Raw genomic sequence first — 22,945 nt, 5'->3', positions numbered from 1 at the left:
ACCTAGTTATTTATTCCTTCTAGAAGCTTTTCCGTCATTGGGATATCTTGATAGTACTCACATACGCTTAATATATATGTCAAATTCAATAAATTCAAGGGCATATTCTTAAATGACTTGCTCTAAAGTCTTGGTCATAAAAGCAGAGTCAATAGCAATGCAACACAACTGTCTCGTGCTTTGTTTATTGCTTCATGTGAGTTAAGTTGGATTGGGTTGATTAATTTATAGGCTGTACCGTCACGCAAACGATTCACAGTTCGAATAAACATAATTTTGACTTGTAAGACAAATAAATTTTTAATGGGAAAACGCGTCACTCGAAAACTGTATATAATCTATAAACTTGATGGGCCATTTGTGGGCATGTTCAGGTAAGAAAGTTTTCCCAGTTGAAACTCCTGATCACTACTGCCAGACATATTTAGAAAATTGGAACTTTTCTGATGTACATTGTACAACAAGATTACAATGGAAGGAAAGAAAGAAGGCTGCTGTCCATTGATTGCAATTGTATTGGGATGCCTCTTTCTCTGCGCAGCTCAAGTTTCTACAGATGAGCTAAACAAATTAGATAAGCTAAGCCTCGGAGATTCTCTTATTCCTCAACAAAATACAACTTGTTTGGTGTCTCCCAATAAGACATTCTCTGCTGGATTTTATGAAGTGGGCATCAATGCATATTTATTCGCCGTATGGTACACTCATACGGTGAATCTAACACTTGTTTGGGCGGCAAACCGAGACCAGCCGGTGAACGGAAGGGATTCCCGTCTTCAACTGCAAATAGATGGAAACCTGCTGCTGTCTGATGCAAATGGAAGCACTGTATGGGAAACCCACACAGCCAGCAACAACTTGGATGTAAAAGAGGTTCTTCTCCTGGAAACTGGGAATCTGGTTATGCTAAATTCTTCTGGACAGAGCGTTTGGGAAAGCTTTGAGAATCCAACAGATACACTTCTTCCCCATCAGCTACTCAGAGGGAATGGTCAGTTAGTATCCAGCTTGCGCTCAGGCTCCACCACCTCAGGATACTATCGTCTCTATTTTGACTACGACAACATCCTTCGGTTAAGATTCCAGAGCTCATATTCAGCCTCCAACTACTGGCCCACTCCTTACCTGCCCATTTTTGACAATGGAAGGTCGTCATACAACGTCAGCCGTTTTGCAGTTTTGGACTCCTTTGGTGGGTTCAAGTCCAGCGATAACTTTCCTTTCACCGCCTGGGATTATGGCCCGAATCTTAAAAGAAGGCTGACCTTGGATTCTGATGGAAATCTGAGATTATATACATTGGAGGAGGATAAAGGCATCTGGAACACCTCTTGGATAGCACTCCCTGAATGCTCCGTTCATGGCCTCTGTGGAATCAACGGATTGTGCATTTACAACCCTAAGGCCACATGTACATGTCCCCCTGGTTTCCACATGAAGGACACAGCCGACAGATTCAAGGGCTGCGCCCGAAATGTGGAAATTGCTGATCTCAGATCCAGTGCCGTAAAGCTCATTTATCTCTCTCACACAGATTTCTATGGCAACGATCTCATAGGATACGGCACATGGATCACTTTTGAAGAATGTAAGAGGTCTTGTATGAATGATAATCAGTGTCAAGGTTTCAGCTATGTTTCGGATGGCAAGGGTAGATGCTACCCAAAAGGCCAACTTCTCAATGGATATCGATCTCCTTTCGTGCCAAACGACATGTATATTAAGGTCTCCATCAACGACAGCTCGCTTCTAAATTCAACAATCACTACCGAAATCCTACCCAACTGCAACAGTTCTGTGATACTTGTTTCTGATAGTAGCAACTACAAGATATCCAAGAAGAGGAATATTGTCAAGTATCCGCTTGGGTTCGCTATTGCGTTCGGAGTGGTAGAAATTGTTTGTATCACGTTGGGTTGGTTGTACATGTTCAGAGACCATGACAACAGCTTTGATTTTGATCGTCAAGGGTATTCCGCCATTCCAATGGGATTTAAGAAGTTTAGCTTCCCAGAGCTGAAAAAGGCCACGGATAACTTCACTGTAAAGCTGGGAGAGGGAGGGTTTGGAAGCGTCTACAAAGGGGTTTTGGCTGAAGAGAAGGTTGTGGCGGTGAAACAACTGGAAGGAGTGTCTCAGAGCGAGGAGCAATTCTGGGCGGAGGTAAGCATGATTGGCAGAGTTCATCACATGAATTTAGTCCGAATGTTTGGCTTCTGTGCAGAGGGGAAGCACAGATTGCTTGTTTATGAGTTTGTTGAGAATGGATCGCTGGACAAGTATCTGTTTACAGAAAGTGAGTGTTTGGGTTGGAACGAAAGGTTTAAGATTGCAGTGAGCACGGCGAAGGGATTGGCTTACCTTCATGAAGAATGCTTGGAATGGATTCTCCATTGCGATGTCAAACCTCAGAATATACTCTTAGACAGGAATTTTAATCCCAAGGTATCTGACTTTGGATTAGTAAAGCTGGTGGACAGAGACCGAGCCTTCTCTTTCTCTAAAGTTCGTGGAACTCGGGGATACGTGGCTCCTGAATGGGTGATTAATCTTCCCATTACGGCTAAGGCGGATGTGTATAGCTTTGGGATTGTACTTTTGGAGATCGTGATGGGGAGAAATGCGTCCAATCAATCAGGCAATTTGGTGCAATGGGTTTCTGAGCAGATGGAGGAGGGAAAGCTTTCAGAGGAAGTTGTAGACGCCAGGTTGAATGGAATCATTGAGAGGGAAGAGGTGGAAGCTGTGGTGAGAACGGCATTGCTTTGTCTTCAACAAGACCCGGCTTTGAGGCCCTCCATGAGCCGGGTCGCTGAATTGCTTTCTAAGAAGACCAGAAATGGGAATGATGCGACAAACACAGATGCTACAATTTACAGCGAGAGGGGCACTTTTGGCCACTCAATTTCGTCCAATTTCCTCAAGGTTGAGCACGAAGCAAAAGGAGTGAGTAGAAAATCGATGTAGAAATTTAATTCGTTCAAGCAAGTGTTATGGAGTATTTGTCTTTATATTATTAGGTTAATAATATTTGTTGGTTAACTCACATATGATTATAATATATTAGTGTAATGATAATTTAAGATCAATATATTCTTTGAGTTATATGTATCACAATTTTATATATTCAATGACATTTAGAGTTATTATGATTGACGTTGGTTCAATTTCGATTGGTATCAAGAACAATAATGACTATTATAGATGAAGATGCATTTTCCTAGAACAAAAATTTGTTAAATATTGAGAAGGCAATGATTTATTAATAGAGAGTCTTCATAGATTGATAGGTTGGTTTTGAAATTGATATTAAAATCTATAGTTTAGTTAAAGCTGATCTTATTTTTCATCATAAATATTTATTAAATATTGATGACATGGTGTTTTTTTAGGAGAGTGATTTTATGGATTGATTAATGGATTTATGAATGTTAGAAATATAGTTGATAGTATGTAATTGTCAAGAAACAAATATTGATTGTTGTAATTGGTTTGCAACATGGTTGAAAGTATATTGAAACTTTATTTGATGAATGTATATTATAGATATTTGCTACAATATCTAAAATGTATTATACTAATTTTAAGTTATAAAGATATAATAATAAAAAAAATTATAAATAATTTGTTGGTTTTGTAAAATAAATAATAGATTATAATCAATATTATAAAAAAAAATTAGACTAAATTTTATTTATATATAGATAAGGATATAAAAATAAAATTAAAACTATGAAACACATTTAAACATGGTAAAAAATAAAACAAAATAAAATAACTCCAAAGTAAAACACCCCCCCTCTAAATACTTTTTGCAAAACTATCTTATAATTGAGTTATAATTAAAGATAGAGCTAAAATTTAGTTAATCTCAACTTAAAGTACTAAAAAACTTATTGTTGTTTATGATTCTATTAGTAGGGATAAGGCTCTAAACCTATAGAACAAAAAAAAAAAGAGCAACAACATAATATGTGGCATCAAACAACCATCAAAGGAAACCCTACTAGCTACTCTAAAAAATAGTAAAAAATAATCATTTCTCTATAACTAATCATACTTTTCTTATCTAACCACCATCTACCTAGCATATTGCAAGTATTCAGACTATATAAAGATCTAACTAAATTAACAGAGTAGCCAACAGTAATAAGTGTTTGAATCATATGGCGCGCAAGCCAATTCAAATCAAAATACTTATAGTATCTACTACTGACTATAGGAGTGATAATCAAAAAGTATAAATAAAAACTAAACTTCTTAATCATCTTTGATCATCTTCCAATTGTGCTCTAGCATGTTCACTTGGTCAATCCAAGTCTCCACTAGGGAGGTCTTCTTCTCCTCATAGTCATCGTCTAATTTCCCTTCCTTCAATAGCTTCCTTGCCTTCCTTTTCATCCAACTCTTCCCTAAAACAAACCCCCTTGCCGCCTTTCTCATAATACCATCAATTATGGCACACAACGAGAAGAAGAAGTCACCCATTTGGTCAAAATGCTACCTATAATCTTCGATTTTTACTTCCAGGTTCAACACCCTCTCTTGGAGATCCATTATTTGACAGTGCTCCTTTTTATTATCATCTTTCTCTATAGGAAGATCCTGAGAATAGGGCACCATGTCAATATCATCCTACGAGTTCAAAGGCGAGGTGGTTGGGTAATAATCCCCCAATTCTTTTGAGGAATCACTTGTTTCTTCCATATCCTCCTTATAATATTACTCTTGTTCTTCTTCTTTGATCTAGAACTCCTCATCCTCCATGTCTTTATTCGAGAAGTCAACTGCATTCTCAAGGTTAAAATCTTCCTCAAGATCAAAGGTAATCACTTTGGGTTCATTTGAACCTTCTTATCCTTAGCCAATAGTTGAGGAGATCTTCTTTCTCCAGAACTGCTTTCTTTCTTCTCCCTTTCATTTATCCTATCCTCATCTTTTTTAGAGTCCTACAAGTCAAGGTCAATGGTAATTCTTTTCCTAGCAGAATCTTTCTCAGTCTTTTAGGCTTTGACAATGCTATTTTTTGGGGGTTTCTAGTTTCCTTTTATCTATGTTAATTTTAAGAAAGTCAACCTCAAGGGACTCAGTTTCCTATTCTGCCTGAGGTTTCATTCGCTTTGATTTGGCAAGAGAAGTGTTATCAGGTGAGCGATTGGTTAAGTTTCAATTAACTCAATTTTTACAAAGGACCCATGGGTTTCATCTATAGACAAGTAGAATTACTAGGAAAGAAGAGAAAACGACTATGATTTGGGGAGTGATCAAAGGCATACTTGTAGATGACATAGATTAAACCCTAATAAAGTAGTAGATTTAATCAATTAGAAATGTTGGACTATAGGGAGGTTAAAAGAAAATAGGGTAGATTTATCCTATATCCATGCCTAATATGATTCAAAATCAGAAAATGGTAACCATGCACCGAAGTATAATGACCCTCAAGAGTGAAATATTTCATGACAAAGTAGCTAACTATAGGATAGGGCTTAGGGAGAATAGAATGAACAGACCCATTTTGAACCACTACTAGGTGCTCCCCTTTCTCAAAGAACTTCTTCATCTAGGGTCTGTAGTCTCTGAAACTATGTCTTTCCACCTTTTCCCTTTCATTTTGCAACCCTATCACTTTAGCAATGAGCTCTGGTGACACAAGAAAAGTGATATGACTGATAGACACTTCTTTGTTCTACCAAGAATTGCATAATCTCATATAAGGCCCTATTACATAACCCTTCATGGCCATAAAAAATGAAGTTAAGCTCACTTGACGAAAGAGTTCCCACACATCTTCATTCTTCTAGAGTTCTTTGCAGCTCTTCAACTCCATTCTCTTAAGTGGGCCACCCATATTAGCAAGATTCTTCACAGTGCAGAAATAGAAAATGTGAAAGTGACTGAAAAACAAACTGTATATTTTAGTTCAGTTGCCTTGTTTGATAAAAGATATTCTATTAAAAGGCTATTTTTGGCTTGATGGATTTTATTTTCCACACATGTGAACATTCCATTCACATGATGGGAAATTAACTCGCCTCAAAAAACAAGTCCATCACCTTTCCATTTAATGATATCACAATCTTTATTTATTAAAGCAAGCAAATAAGCAAAAGGCATCATACATCCAGCTATACTTTCAAGTTAATAACAACCACATCATTAATTTGTCTATTTGGCATCCAACACCTAACCTAAATCAGCCATGCTATCAACATCCAAGTCACCATCATGCTAGTTGTCAGATGAACAATTTGAATTTGAAAATTCTTGGCATGCACTTAATAAGTTAGGAAAGAAGTAGCCAAAGCACCATCATACTTCAAATAATTGATCAAGTCATCTAGGAAGGGTTTCAACCGTTCCATGGCCAGGAAAATTTTCAATCCATCCAAGGTCTCAGAATAATTAAAGTGACACCAATACTTTTTGGTCAAGCCCTGATTCACCACCTCATCCACCATGCAATTGCCTTCCTTGTAAGTATTTTGGATTTTAAATCTGTTGAAGGTTCTCAATAGCCTTTTGCATTTTTTTATAATACCTTTTACCTCCCATGGAACTTTTATAGTATCATTTAAGCAATTCATCACAAGTTTTGAATCACCTTCCAGAACCACATTTTTACCTTTATGGTTATGGAGGCATGAGAGCCCCTACCAAGCAGCCGACTCCTCAGCCCTATTGTTCAATCCTTTTCCCAAATTTGCAAAATAATCTTTTATCATATACCATCTACAGTCTCTTATAATGTCACCCGCCCTAGAGAAACCTGGTTCCCCTTTCAAAAAACCATCAAAATTGTAGTTTAGCAAGCCATCCTCTAGAGGGATCCAGATACAATTCTTCCTTATGATAATATTGTGCCAATTCACTTCTAGAAGACTGTGATTAATTCCCCATCTCTATTTTAATAGTAGGTCCATTAAGCTTGGCATAACTTTAGACTTCTCCGGCTTAGTCAAATTGATATTATCCTTCATCTACTGCTTTATGATATGAAATAACACCTCATTGCTACTTGCCTCATTCCTAAACACTGTGTTGTTTTGATCCTTCCATATATTCCAAGCCATGAATGGTGGAATTTGGAGCCATAGATTTTTTATAATAGGATGGGTATAAGGGCTAAGGGGTCATTGTTCAATAAGGTTTTTCACATTCTCTGGAAGTGTCCAATAGATACCTAAATCTCCAAGAAGCTCATTCTAGATTTCCTTAGCATATTGACAATGTAGAAACAAGTGGTTGATGCTTTCTAGGTCTTTATAGCATATGACACTTTTGTTAACCAAGGAGAACCCTCTTCTATTTATATTATCAATTATCATAATTCTTCCATGAGCAGTATCCCACCAGAAACAAATGACCTTAGGTAAGAGGTCTTTGATCCAAATATTTTTCCTAGTAGAAGTTGTACCTTGGGTCTCCAACCATATCATGAGAGGTTGACTTAACCAAGAAGGATCCAAAGGGGTTTAGCCACCAAATCCATTCATCTTCTATGTTAGGAGAGAAAAAGGAGAGATCACCTAAATAGGATTTCAGAGCTTGAGCCTCTTTCACCAATTGGCCATGAAGGTGTACCAGGAAATCCCCATTTCCAAGTAATTAGCCTTGTCCCCTTGCCATGTAATATAATCCTGAACAAAATTACCACAATTATTGATGAGAATGTGCTTAATTTTTTTTGAATTGACGTAATTCTGAAAGGGAAAATTCCTTAATCCACACATCATCCCATAATCTAGTACTCTTTCCATTCTGAACCAACCTTTTTCCACCTTTTCTAAGAATTGACTTAGTTTTAGACACATTATTCTAGATGCATGAGCCCAATATTAATTCATTCTCATTGAGGAAACTACAGCTACTTGCATTACTGAGGTATTTTTCCCTAGTGATATTTGTCTAGTCTTTCTCCCCTTCTATTAACTACCACCTATTTTTTGGAGATTAAGGCCAGATTGAAGGATTTGATTTTTCTAATACCTAGTTTGCCAACTCTAATTGAGCAACAAACTTTTTCCCAAGTCACCAGGGAATGTCTAGTTTTTTCGTCAGTTCCTACCCATTGGAAGTGTTTTTGATTTTTTTTCTATCCTATCAGCAACAAACCCTAGAATCTTGAAGAGTGAGAGGTATTAAGATGGAATACTTTGAAGCCATAATTTGACCAACTAGATTTTCCTCACTAGACTTGGCAATTTCCCTTTCCATCTGGCTAACTTCTTCTAAAATCTCTCTATGATTCCATTCCAGGACAAGGAAAAGGGGGATTTTGCAATAAGGGGTAAACCAAGATAGGAGTCTGGTAAGGTTGTAGTCTAACAAGCCAAAACCTTAGTGATTTTAGCCTAAAGCTTTTCACAAATATTCATAAAGAATATCTTTTGCTTCTCATAGTTGATATGTTGACTTGAAATCTTTGCATAGTAATCCAAAGTTTCCTTCCAACATTTGGCTTCTAAGATATAAGCTTCACCAAATATGATGGTATCATTAACAGACTATTGGTGTGATATAGGATCCATAGTAGAATTATCTTTAACACCTCTCAGATACCCTATGCTTTTACGTATTTCAATATTTCTCCCTAGGACTTCAGCATAAATAATGATTAAATATGGGGATAGAGGGTCATCCTGGCGAAGACCTCTTTCACATTTAAAATAACCACTAGGGGAACCATCTAACAAAACAAAAAACTTAGGGATCATGACACACTGAACTATAATATTTAGGAATTTACCCATAAAACCAAAATTTCTGAGCACTTCAAAATGGAGGTCACAAGACACTCTGTCATAAGTTTTTGAGATGTCTAATTTGCAAGCCATACAAGAGAATTTTCTATTGTCCATAGATTGAACAAGTTCATGAACAGTTATAACTACATCCATAATGTGTCTCCCTTTAACGAAGCCTTTTTTATTAATATAAATTATTTTATCAAGCATAGGTTTGAGCCTATTAACCATAACTTTCGATATGATTTTATATAGAGTGTTACACAAGCTAATAGGCCTATTTATTCCTTTAGGGAAACAACGTTATCATTTTTAGGAATTAAAGAAATGAAGGTTGAGTTAACTTAGTTGAGGAGTTTACCAGACCTAAATAAGCCCTTCATGACATGAAAGATGTTCATTCCAATGACATCCCAATAATCTTGGAAGAAAGTCGGGGGGAATACATCAGGACCTAGGGTCTTATACGCTCAAAAGGAGAAAACCGCATCTTTGACCTCTTGGAGGGACACATTGGTATTTAGCAGAGACAAGTCCTCCTTAGTAATAACTTCTGGGATCACCTCAAGCAAGCCACAGGGGCCTTCAAAAATACTAAATGGCTATTGGAGTTATGTATGCCAAAAAAGTTAACAAATAACTCATCCATCTCTTTCTCATATTCTATCATCTAGCCATCATCTTTTTGAAGCTTCCTTATCCTATTCATACTCCTATGCTTCATGGTGGATTGGTGAAAATTTTTGGTGGTTTTATCTCCTTCAGTGAGCCATTGTATTCTAGATTTTTGTTTCCAAAATACCTCTTCTTTTTAATTTAATCTAAACCATTGATCTCTTAACAAGATCTCCTCTCTAAAATCTTCTTAAGAAGCATTGCTATCTTCTATCTTATTCTAAATGACTTGAAGGTTAAATACAATAACTTTTTTTTCTCAAAGATGTTTCCAAAAGAATACCGATTCCATCCTTTAAACTTCTCCTTTAGGATCTTTAGTTTTTGGACCACATGATACATTGGGGTGCCATTGACAAGTACATTCCACCATTGTTTCACTAATGACCTGAAATCTGGGTGTAAAGACCACATTATCTCAAATTTGAAGGGGCAGAATTTTCTCTTGGTAGGATCATCCAAGGAGAGGATGATAGTACTATGATCTAAACCATCTCCGCATAGGGAATAGAGGGAGGGGGAATAATTTTTTTTCCATTTACTCTAAACCATGATCCTATCCGGTCTAACTTGAATAAGATTTTTGCCTAATCTCATATTAGACCAGGTGAATTTAGAACTGGTGAGGATAATATCCATCAATCTAGTAGCATATATAAATTCCACCACATCATTCATGCTTTCAAAGTAATCTTCAATGCCACAAGATTTATCTGAAGGGTATAGAAGGGGAGTTAAAATCTCCTGTCACCATCCATAAGGAAGCAGTAGAGTTCATAATGAAGCTAACCATAAAGAACTAGAGGCTGGCTCAAGGTGCTCCAGCGTTGGGGACATAAACATTTATGAGATACCATTCAAGGCATGATCTGAGATCCAACACCTTTATAATAAGGTAGTTCTTTGTAGAGTGTATTAGGGTTCCATCAAAGGAGCCCAGGTTCCAAAGAATAGAAATACCTTCAGACACCCCAACCACATCACTAGTCAAGAAGGTAGCACATGACCCAAAATAATTAGTAGCCTTGAGGAAAACATCAGACTTGATTTTTGTTTCCTGTATCAGAAGGATATCAACTTTTTGTTCCATCAACAAGCACTTTAGTGTTGCTTCATAGGGATATTGAGGCCCCTCATGTTTCAAGAGAGAATCTTCATCAAAAAATAGAGCAAATGGTCTACTGAACCTTGAGTAGAATGAACATCCTACGGAATACGATGAAATTAAATCTTTTTTTTCTTATTCTTAGAGAGACCATCTATGGTCCTCTGTCTTCCATTAGTAACTTCCCATTGTACATTCTTGGTCCTTGAATTTTTCTGTGAAGGTCTTCCAACTTTTTTGTTGCCACCAATATCCCCTTTCTTCTTCTTTTTGTTCCTGATAGTCACTTGAGTCTAGTCTAAATCCTCACTTTCCTCATCTGAGAAAAACTTCCTTAACTTACAGGTGGGGGAGTGGATGAAAACCCTAGGATCTGTAAGTTCTCCTTTATATTCACAAAACCTAAACCCCTTTCTCCTTTGGGATAAGAGTTAGATTCTCCATTTTTATGTTTTATTTATCTGGGATGAAGCTACCCTAGTCCTTATCAGAAGTCATCTTAGCATCACCAACTAGAGCTGAACCTTCCATTTGTATAGGATTTTTCCCTAGGTCAACTACCATATCCACACCCAAAGAATCATTTCCTTCCTTCCAACCCATTTTTTTACAAGGAGGAGACAAGTAATTCACATCCAGTATCTGAGCAATGTTAGATGACGAGGTAGTTAGATCATAAACATGCTTTTTCTTGTTCCTAGCTAAGTTGTTCTCAATCTCCAAGAGAGATGGGATATAATTAGAGGGGGGATCCACAACCTAACAAACTAAGTGAGTCATTTGATTCTCCTCAAGTTGGCTAGTAGGAGCAATGGGAGGTTGTTGATTTGTTCCTAGCTAATTCTTACTTGCTAAGCTAAGATGCAAAAAATTAATTGCAGTTTTGACAGAAGGCTTTAGCATTTTCATACTCAATAGGTTGGTCCCAAGCTCCCAACCTTGATAGGAGCATCACTTTAGTCAGCAATACCATTTTTATGTCTACATTAACACAAATCCTTGCAAAGAGTAGTCTAGACTAGTAGTGTCATAAAATTGTGACCCTAGCAATTTTAACCACATTTGAGGTCCTCACCTTGGTGACAACATCTTCCTTCCCAACTGAGACTTCTCTCTGCATTGTCACCTTGAACCTCTCCTTGTTTAAGCCCTGAGATAGCCTTAGGACCCTGTCCGGACCCCAAGATAGGGCAGAACAGAGGCGTGGCACCCCTATCCCCCCTAGGAAAGGGGTGTGGAACCCCTATCCCCCTAGGATAGGGGCATGGTGCCCTTGTCCCCCCCTCTTAAGGTGGTCCCAAGATAGGTCCCCCGGGTCCTATCTACATTTCAAGATTTGAAATCTCCCCGATGTTGGTCTTTGGTGAGATGAATTAATTCTTTGAGGCATGTATAAAAGGGAGTTGGTCTTCTCATTTTGGGGATGAGAAATATACATGAAAGGCATGATAGGCAAATTTCAAGCATTCAAGTCTTCAAGCATCCATCAAGTCCTCTTCTTCATGTGTCTACTTCATTCATCCATTGGAGCAACATTTACAACATTCGTTTGCAAGCATATGTGTGTGCTAGGGTTTTATCATGTTACATGCCATTTCTTGCAATATTTGTGATTACATTCAAGAAGTAAAGCAACCATCATCAACAATTTTCAGATCTACAAGGTATATATTTCCATTGTTTACATTCAAGCATGTGCAATTAATTTCACTGAAGGTTGATTCCATAACTGGGGTTTGACTGAGGCAAACCCATATCCAGAACCCCTCTTTCCTTCTTTTTTATGTGTAGGTTACAAGTGCGCAACAATATTTTCAGATCTGGACTCTACTAACAGAGGCAGAAGAACCCTTTTTATTTCATGGATTTTGTGGAGGACCATGTGCACTTTCAACACAGCCCTGATGACTGTTCTCTCAATTTCTAGGACATATCTGTATTGGCCTAAATATCTCATATCCGAAGTTACAATGCGATGCAAAACTAGTAGCTCCTAATTTCACTCATTTTATCTCTCTTTCCTACATAGTCAACAAGTCAACTTTTTCAGTTGCAAAAGAGGCTAAATCACACTTCAACCCTTACAATCTACTTGTATTCCACACCCTTTCTTCCCTTGGATTTGGATCTAGTGGATTCAAACCCCTCTTTTGAATGTAAAATTCCTCCAAGCGAAAATCATCCTAGTGGCTTCCTTCCTCTCTCTTAGGTGGGGAGTCACTAGGATCCAATTTTCCACTTTACAAGACATGTTGTGTAATACAATCAACAACTAAGAATTTAACAAAGGAGTTCACAATCACCTTAAAAAAAACCTTAAATTGCATAATTCCAAGGGTAAGCTAGGGAGGTGAATCCAAGTGGTAGAAACTACTCCTAAATCCTGTCAAGGGTCTAGACTAGGTTTCCATTTGCACAAAGATAGGAAATTATTGCTACCATAAGACCAAGTCCTCGTAGTTGACAAAGCTGAAGAGAAACATACCATTTTCCATGGAATTAATGGTCACACTGCCTTTCAATTTCTATCTAACTGCAGTTCATTTCCTAACCTAATCAACAGTACGATGGAAGGCCAAAAACTTACCCATGAGCGAAAGGTTGAACTCGGCAATTTCCATATTCAACAACACATCTGAAATCTCCACTTGATGTTCTTTGATCATAATTCCACTTGGGGAGACGCAAGGTTAGGTGATTTACCCATCTTAGCGGGCCTCCTACCAAGAAGTTTGTCCACAAATCTAGCAAGTTCCTCATCAACAAAAAAGGAATCAAGATGGGGAAGCCCGTTGAGGGGCTCCCTCTACAACATCCATCACAGGTAGCATAGGGCAGGAGCGACAAGGAAGCAAGCACGAACCCATCTTCTTGTTATTATGAATGGGATCTCCCCTAATTAAAACTTGAAATAATCTATAAACGAAATAGACAAGAAAAATAAAAAATTAAAAACTATAACAAGATTTACTTTCCAATTTATGAGCAATCATCTCTCTCTCTCTCTATCTCTCTCTCTTTGTGTGTGTGTGTGTGTATACATGCACACATACATACATACATACATACATATACTATGATCAATATAAATTATTAAAGGTCTCACAAGGGTATATTTATTAGATGTTTTGTGTTTTTGCAAAAAATATATAATGGGTATTTGAGACTATGAAAAAATTTTGAGCTATTTTCGAGTATGGGATTTTGATTTCTATATTTATGATTTTTCAAAATCAACATGTTTTATTTAAGAATAGTTATTATATCTATAATTATTTCTTTTAGTATTCATTTACAACATAATATTTCAGTTAGATTGGGTTGTTCTCCATAAATATAATGGAGATAATTATTCTAGTATATATTTTCATAAAAAAATATTGTGTAGAGTAGTGTGTATCCCAATAAATACATTAGATAATCATGTTAATGTGTCCTCATTTTGAAAATTTAAAATTAGTTTCATATGTTTAAAGAAGTCCTAAGACCTTTTTCATTGGAGGAGGGATATCTCATTAGTTTTTTCTCTTTCTATAAATCCAAAGGATCCACTCAAAAACCCTCTCCTAAACTTTGCAACCCTCCAAGTTATAAAACAATTCTCCAAGAAGATTATCACTTATTTCTACATTGACCTTTTTTTCTTTTTTTTAAGTGTGTTTAGATTAGATTAGCATGAAAAGGACCTAGACCCACTTACATTTCAGCCATTAGATGAATTGAATCTCATAAGAAGTTAGATTAAAAAATAAAAATAAAAAATAAAAATTAAAAATAAAAATCTTAGAATCTAAAAACTATAGAAAAAAAAGTAGAACAAAGAGAGAACCAAACGAACAATTAACTATCATTAAGATACTTTAATTCCTTAGCAGTTTGCCATTCTCTCTACAAAATATCCAGGCAGTCATTGAAAGGAAACTCCTTTAGCTAGGACAAAGGAACTAACATCACCTTCAGCCTGCTGTGGAGAATTGGGGAGCTCAATCAAGTGCATGGGTTTTTTATAGAGATTTCTATTGAAGGTTACCATTAGCTGAAAGCACTGCATCTCTTCTCAACCATTTCTACTTTTTTCTACATTTGAATTCTTGTTGAACAACCTACATAGTCAGGGTAGTGTTCTTAACAAAATCCCTATAATGCTGCATAAGCTCTCAGATGTTATTCTTAAGAACCTCCTTATTATCCTTTAAGCTTGCAATCTTAGCCTCCAAATGAGGTTTCTTAGCCTCTTCCTTAATATTATTAATCTCCTGCGCAATCACTCTCAAGATTTTAAACTTTTGTGTCATTTTCTTAGTTTGCTCCCATACTCGATTATGGATGTCTTCCTCTGGCTATTCTTGGGCTTTCAGAAAAACAACTTCTGAAGAGTCTGAATCTTACTCTTGGCCAGATGCAATTGGGCCATCAGCCACTTAGAAAGTTGCATGTGATGGCAATCTTACTCTTGGCCATGCAATTGCAGCAGATGGCAATCAATGTTACTCTAAGAATAAAAAAAAAAAGATTGTGCTTGTATCCGCTCTAGGTGCTCTTGTCAGGTGTTCACTGGTGTTGACATCAATTATTATGTACCAAAGAAGAAAATACTTGAAAAAAAGAAAAAAGATGAATAGTCAGCCGTCAAGTGCGAAGAGAGATTTCACACAGTTCTTCAAAAACTCTTAGAACATGGTTATTGAATCATACCTCTAGTTACCTTATCTGTAGTTCCTTTTTGTAGAAAAAATTGCAGATGTAGGTTCGATACCGGTCATGGTACCAATCCCTTAAGTTGCCATTCATTTAGTCTATTGGAGTTGAAAACAGCAACAATCCATTTTAGCCAGAAGATTGGACATGGCGGTTTCAGAAGTGTTTGCTTTGGCAGACTACCTGATGGAAAAGATATAGCTGTAAAGTTGCTCTCCTCCTCGAAACAAGGACAGACAGAGTTCTTGAACCAGATATGTCAAAGACCTAAATAAACCTCAATATTGTTCACTATTATAGTTCTCGAAGAAAATATTAAACACAGAAATTACTATGTAAACAGTTACAACAAGAGAGAATTTCATCGATAAATATAGATTGTTTTCACACACATTAATCTTTTATTCATTTAAATGAATTACATTATGTCTCAATTGAAGACTTTACTGACGGATTTGCAGACTTAACACACACCACTCTTTTTCAAAACAACATGATAACATCTCTTTATAGAGATTCTATAAAACAGCCATTAACTGGAATTGTTTGCTACAAAAACTATAAATATATTGTTGGTCATGCATTATACAATCAAACTATCACATATAATATACTGCATCCTCCTTCTTGATGCCAAGATAAATCACAAGACAATTTCAAGGTTTTGTAAACTAAACCTTTCCAATGCATTGCGCAACATGATCTTTTGATACTCTCCTTCAACATTGCCTCTTTTTCCACCGTCCAATGCTTGTCCAAAGATAATTAATATATGATAGCCTCAAAACCTCCTCTAGCAACTGGCTTTGATATCACTTGTTTGTCGTGGATGGACATAGATATATCACAACACATAATATATAGAATACATCAATCATAAATTACAAATAAAAATATCAAATATAAAACCTTGCTAATTGTTCAAAGTGCTACAACACTGTTGAGGATCACTTTCTTCATACAAACATTTGAATGATACAACATTCAACTTAATCTCCATGCATTGATCACTTGATGATCCAAATATCATTGATACAAAATTTATTACAATTTTATTATTATTATATAAAGACTTTTGATATTACATATACAATTCTAGAATTTAGACAGACTTGCTCAAAATAGAAAATATTTAATATTTTTTTTCACTCTTATCTTGATAATTTGATTGATAGGTATAGATTATTTTAAATATAATAAATTTAAAATTTAAATTTCATATAAATAAAATAGTAGTTAACAATATAAGTTTAGATGTAAAAGTTAATTTTGTTGAAGTACTAGTGATAGAAAATAGCAATCAAGTGAAAGTAATAGTTTCTCTTAAGACAATTCAAGATGAGATCACTAAATATAATCATCAATAATTCATTAATACTTTTAAACATATAAAATAATCTAGTGTATTGAGATTTTGGACACACAACATGGCTTGCAAATTATAATTTCATGGCTAAAGATTTTTAGTGGATATTTTTACCACATCAACTTCACAACTTTTTATTGCAAGAATTATAAGTTGCACACAATATTTTTAATAAAAACAGCCCCATAAAGAATTGTGGCTTATGTATGAAAATCTGAGAGATTTTGCCAAGATCTAGAGCTCAATGAAAAGTACAAAATAGAGACAAAATATAGGACACGAATAAACTGTATTCTCATCAATAGATAAATCAATAGTTGTCCATACAACGAATATGAGCCTGCATATATAGGCAACACTATATGGATATGTGAGCATATAATCATGATATGTGGCTCAATAAGAAACAAGGGTAGGTAGGAAATAGGTGTGGTAGGTAGGAGAAACAATAAAATATTCCACATGAGGTGGATCACCCACCGAAGGTGGAATTATCACTCCACTCCACAATAAGTGGATATGATAAAGTAGTAACAAGATCACACCATAAAAGGTGGAAATTCTCCCACACACACTATCCCAATGTGGCACAAACACCCAGGTGTCTCATACCCAAACTACTATGAAATGCATTTCCTAAGTAAACTTAAGTAAGTTGTAATAATATCCATGATGAATCATTATTTACACCAACACCCCCACTTAAGTGCAACTTAGGGGAATGCACTTAAGTCTACAATGAAACTAAGCAATGCAAGATGGGTCTCGGCTACTAGGTCATGTTAGGTACCCATGTACAAATGCAAATGCATGCAAACCAATGCAATGAAATCTATCACAAAGTGGGGAAAAAGAGAAAAACCCAATCGGAAAAAACCCTCCCCCAAAAGAGAGATTAAAACTATACAAGAGAACTATCATAGAAGTGTGTGAGGAACAAAACCCCATGTGAGGAAAGAGTCCCCCTCATATGAGAGAAGAGGAGAAGCTAGGAATCCCCCCCTCAATGTAGAATGTGCACTAATGATAGAAGCTCTATGATGTATGAAGAAACTGCTCCACGAATGTCGAACAACATTGCTCCCCTTAGGAAGAAACAAAACCAAAGGTGTATCCATGAAGTCTCCCCAATCATGAAGGGAAGATGTATGAAAAACACTCATGATGAAAGGAATCTCTGAAAAATGCTCAAGTGTCCCCATGTTGATGCTGAAAGATACCCCCTCCAAAGGTAGTAAACTCCTCCACATTGCTGAAAAAGGCACTCCAAGATCTAGTGGAGATGAATGTAGAACAAGTTCCAAAGACTCACATGTCTCCTCAAAGGATAAATAGACCTCCTCCAACTGATGTGCATAAGTATCCACAATCATATCAACCTCAAAAGAATGACCATGTAGAGAATGAACAAGAGGGTCAGAGTGTTCCCTTGCAACAATCGAAGAAGGATCATCTTCATCAAAGAGAAGATGAATATCATCAATGATGTCTCCCAAATTTGCAATGTAGGATTCCACAAACAAACCTACAATGTCTATCAAGTACTCATCCCATGAAACTAAAGCTAGAAGACATGAAATATCCTACTGCACTGAATCACAAGAAGGCAAAACTATTGCACTAGCTGCATCATCAGGTGCAATAGGTGATGTGATATCAATACAAGGAGATGAAACACAAGGCTGAAGAACGGGGTCACATGTGCAAATCCCCAAGTTCAAGTACCCAAAGTTCTCCTCAAAATTTGAATCATTACAAGAAGTGTGATCATCATGTGAAGAATCATCATATGTGAAATCATCATCATCAACAGAATCTGAAAAGGACTATAACTGAGATGCATGATCAACCACCCTAGTCGCAATGATAGCTCTAGTCTCCAAGTCTCTAATGAAAACTAACTCTGGTGTGAACTCCACAATTCTCTTAGTTGCGCCATGTGTGATTTGATATATGAAAAGGAGATTGTTTGTCAAATGGGGTACACACAACACATCATTGAAGAAGTTATCCCCAATGGCAATAGATCCTTTTCCAATCATATCTATGTATGTATGATTGCCCATCAAAATCTGCGGCATGGTGCAAGGCTCAAATGTAGAGAACATAGACTGCAAAGGTGTTGTATAATGAGAAGCTCCTGAATCTAGAAGCCACCTCCCTAAATCATGACTTGTAGTAGCACAAAGAGCTTTTCCTTTTCTTGTCCCAAAAGAGTGAGTCTTCCCACTTGTAGAAGCCATGAATGCTTGCCCTTTCCCTTTTGATTGTGAAGAAGTTGAAGCTGATGAATCATCCTTCTTGTAGACATTAGGCAAATCAATGTTATGCTTTTTGAGGATGTGTGTGAGCTCATCAATCTTCTTAGAATGGCAACGAAGCTCCTCATGACCAAACTTTTTACAATAGGCACAAGTAGGTCTCTCCCTCTTTGGTGAATTGTCCCTCTTAGAAGAAGATGAATCTCCTTGTTGTGGAGAAGATGGTGCTTTTCCTTAGGCTTTGATTGCCATTTCTTCTTGTTTGAGTTGTCCTTTCCTTGATTTTCTTTCTTCCCTAGATTTTCCACTAATGCTTGAGACTTAGAAGTCTTAAGAATGCCCATGCTTATCAACTTAGTTTGTTCCATCATCAACATTTTGGTGAAAGCATCAAATGTAGGCATTGTGTAGCTTGAACCCATTGTCATCCTATGGCTTTGGAAACTCAAAAAAAATGTTGCATATTCTTGTGGAAGTTTTCCCATCAAATTGAAGATCAATTGAGTATCCTTCTTATCAATGCCACAATCCTTGAGTTGTGCCCTCAACTCTTTTGCCTTAGTGACATAATCTTGTATAGTATCAAAGTTCGTGGGATCTAACATGGTGAGATCACTATCAATCTGATATCCCTTAATCTCATCAACTTGACCATACAAGTCTTGAAACTTTTTCCAAGCATCCTTGATTAGAGTACATTTCTCAATATGAAAAATTAGATCCTTTGATACATACTTTCTTAAGGTACCAATTGCCATGATATTTTTAGTGAGCCAATCCAAGTGACCAACAGGATCAACCTTAGGATCAGCGGGAGCACCAATAGTTCCATCAATATAATGAGTTAGTCCTTTTTCCATAAGTTTACTCCATGCATCAATTTTCCAAGTAGCATAATTATGAGGAGTTAAGAGAGGAAACTTAGAAAAGAACCCATAGCAGCAAAAAGGAAGGAACACAAGAGCACAAAATCACAAGAGACATCCCCCCAAATTCAATCAAGCAAAGTACCCCCCCAAAAATGATGATTTTGGCACTTTATATGCAGTGTGTGTACAATAGGCCACTTAAGAACAATGGCAAGGTGGACCTCTGATTTTGTTTTACAACTTCCCCACTAGGCTAAGAACTACAATGCAAAAGAGCAGCAAGATAGATCTATGCATTACAAGTGCCAAATGGGCCAAAAAGGACCATATACTGAAAGTACAAATTCTACCTAAAATGGTTGTAAACTGATAGCATATTATGAGAGTAGACAAAAAATTATGCACTTTGAAAAAAAATGGCACCTAAAAAGGAGTTCGTTTGATCCCAAACGAAGTCCAGGAAGTTACAGAAATGGGGATTGGACAGGTATAGTCACCAAAAACTAAGATTTTTGAAAAATATGTCAATTAAAATAAGAAAATAATACCACCATGAGAAAGTACATGAAATTCTAGCCCATTTCAAAAAACTTTGCACCAAAAAAGGACCAAAAATGATCAAGATATGGCCATTTGAAGTTGAACTGCAAAAATAAAAAAGTTCAACGGAAGGGGCCTTCTAAATTTTCAAAAAAATGATGACGTCAGCAAGCAACAAGCCTAAATTTGATGGTCGTCTAGCAGTCACAAAAAAATCGCCTCCCTTGCTGACTGGTTGTTCGTACTGTACGAACTGCTGTCGTGGCAGACACAGATGGTATGGTTGTATGGTTGATGAAGTGGCAGATGGGGTCTGCGTGGACCAATGGCTAGGGCCACGTGGCACAGCTGAAAAAAAAAGAAAACGGTTGGCGACGGGAGCAAGCAAGCAGGTAACTTTGGGCTATCACAGAGTTAGAGCAGTCGATGGATGACGTGGTAGATGGGGGCCCGAGAAGAGGAGTTTGCAGTCGCCGATAGTATGGTTGTCGGAGGTTGGGTGCCGGTATGGTCACTAGAGGTTGGGTGCCGACGGCCGTCAGAATTTCTGCGGAGTGTTGGAGCAACCCCAGAGGTCGGGGGGACCAACGGGAGTTCGTCGAGCAAGGGTTGCAGTAGAAGGCTGGTAGATCGAAACGGCCATGGGTTGAACATGCCGGTGGATGTGAGCGCCGGAGGAGGTAGCCACCACGGAAGGGAAGGATGTTGGCAGGTGGCTTGTGGACTGGAAGTCTACGATACTACCCTACAAAAACTAATGCAGGGACAGAGTACAGGAGGGGGGTGGTCACGGGAACCCCCCAAAAATATGAGTTTTGATTTTTAATTTTTTTTTTTAATTTTTCAAAAAATCCCTGATGCTTTTCCTTTTTTTTTTCTAAATTTTTTTTTTCAAAATGTTATTTGCAAATGATTAAAGGATATTTTTGTAGAAAATTTTTATTTAAAAAAAAAAAAATTCGTATCGTACCACCCAAATTGGGCAAAATTTTTCCTCCAAGCTCGAAATTTGACTTTCACCAAAATAGGCCAAATTTATACTCAAAATTCATGGAAACAACCACCCAGGTGCAATGGCGAGGTCGGCTCTGGTCTAGGACCCCTCCAAAAGATGTTGCTCCTCAAATCTACCTCTTGACATTGCAATAATGTCTCTCAAAGATGAATCAATGATGCTCTAATGGCTATGATACCATGTGATATTTTGCTAAGATCTAGAGCTCAATGAAAAGTACAAAATAGAGACAAAATATAGGACAAAAATAAACTGTATTCTCATCAATAGATAAATCAATAGTTGTCCATACAATGAATATGAGCCTGCATATATAGGCAAGGCTATATGGATATGTGGGCACACAATCATGACATGTGGCTCAATAAGAAACAAGGGTAGGTAGGAAATAGGTGTGGTAGGTAGGAGAAACAATAAAATATTCCACATGAGGTGGATCACCCACCGAAGGTGGAATTATCACTCCACAATAAGTGGATATGATAAAACTATAGTAACAAGATCAACACCATAAAAGGTGGAAATTCTCCTACACACACTATCCCAATGTGGCACAAACACCCAAGTTTCTCATACCCAAAGTACTATGAAATACATTTCCTAAGTGAACTTAAGTAAGGTGTAATAATATCCATAATGAATAATTATTTACACCAACAAAATCATTTGATTTAGGAGGTCTTTCCTAATTAGAATGCAAAGGTTTTTGCAATTTGTTATAGATAAACTATAAGTGGAATTACATTATTTGTTCATTCTTGTTAACAACTTGTTCTTAGTTTTCTATATATTTTTATACTATTGTGAGGATAGTATTTCAATTTTATTTCATGTCTCATTATCTTCCCATGAGTTGCAATTATAATCTTTCAAGTAGAATTGTGTTGGTTAAAGTTCAAGTGTAATATCGATTATGTGTGATTAAGTTTATGGATTATATTTTAGAGATGTAATTCTAAATTTTTATTACTTTATGTGAAAAATTTACTATTTTTTCCTAGCATCAATAATCAATTATATGTTGTATCATTTTTTGTGCTTTATGGGTGAAGTTTGACAATGTCACATTGAATACTCAATTTGTAATTTATCTGATTCATTTAATAGTTATTGTTAATGTTATAGATCTCATTGTGTTTTTGTTGATATAGTTTTGAATGTTATAATAATATTTAATTCATTTATATATTAAAAATATAAGTGAGATGTAAATACCATAGTGCATAGGTAATGTTTATTAGATAGTTGATTATGATGCTTTTTTATGCAATTTGTGAAATGTAAATACCATGTTTTTCTCTGTTTATCTCAAGGTTTTATTTTGAATGGGCCTAGCTTGGTTGTTTGTTTTCTATTCTCCATGTTTTCCTATTTTGTTGTTTATTTAGATGCTTTTCCATCTTATTCGCTAAGACTTTTTGTTTTTCAATGTTTTTGAACTGTAATGGGTTGGGGCCCTTTCCCATTTATTTTAATAAACAAAAAATATTGTGAAGTCACAAATCAAAAAATAAATCCTTTGTCTTTCCCAAATGATATGTATTTTATTGGTGCTACAATTTTTATTACTTCTAAATGGAGTTGTTCACCCAAATATGGTAATCTAATGTCCCATATGAAGTCATTTTCAAGCTCACTTTTTATGAGCATTCGACTAAGACCATCAAGC

The 22,945-nt window shown here is 36.4% G+C and overlaps 1 protein-coding gene across 1 annotated transcript; it reads left to right on the top strand.

Annotated features, from left to right (window-relative positions):
* The first annotated feature begins 471 nt into the window (after positions 1–471).
* LOC131027205 (putative receptor protein kinase ZmPK1) lies at positions 472–2,967 on the top strand. The gene has a single exon (XM_057957213.2). It carries the CDS (start codon positions 472–474, stop codon positions 2,965–2,967), a length of 2,496 nt encoding a protein of 831 aa, XP_057813196.2.
* The last annotated feature ends 19,978 nt before the right edge of the window (positions 2,968–22,945 follow it).

Source organism: Cryptomeria japonica, chromosome 1 (assembly GCF_030272615.1).
Source record: "Cryptomeria japonica chromosome 1, Sugi_1.0, whole genome shotgun sequence".
NCBI lineage: Eukaryota > Viridiplantae > Streptophyta > Pinopsida > Cupressales > Cupressaceae > Cryptomeria > Cryptomeria japonica.
Note: the sequence above shows the minus strand (reverse complement) of the source record. Positions and strands in the feature narration are given on the sequence as shown.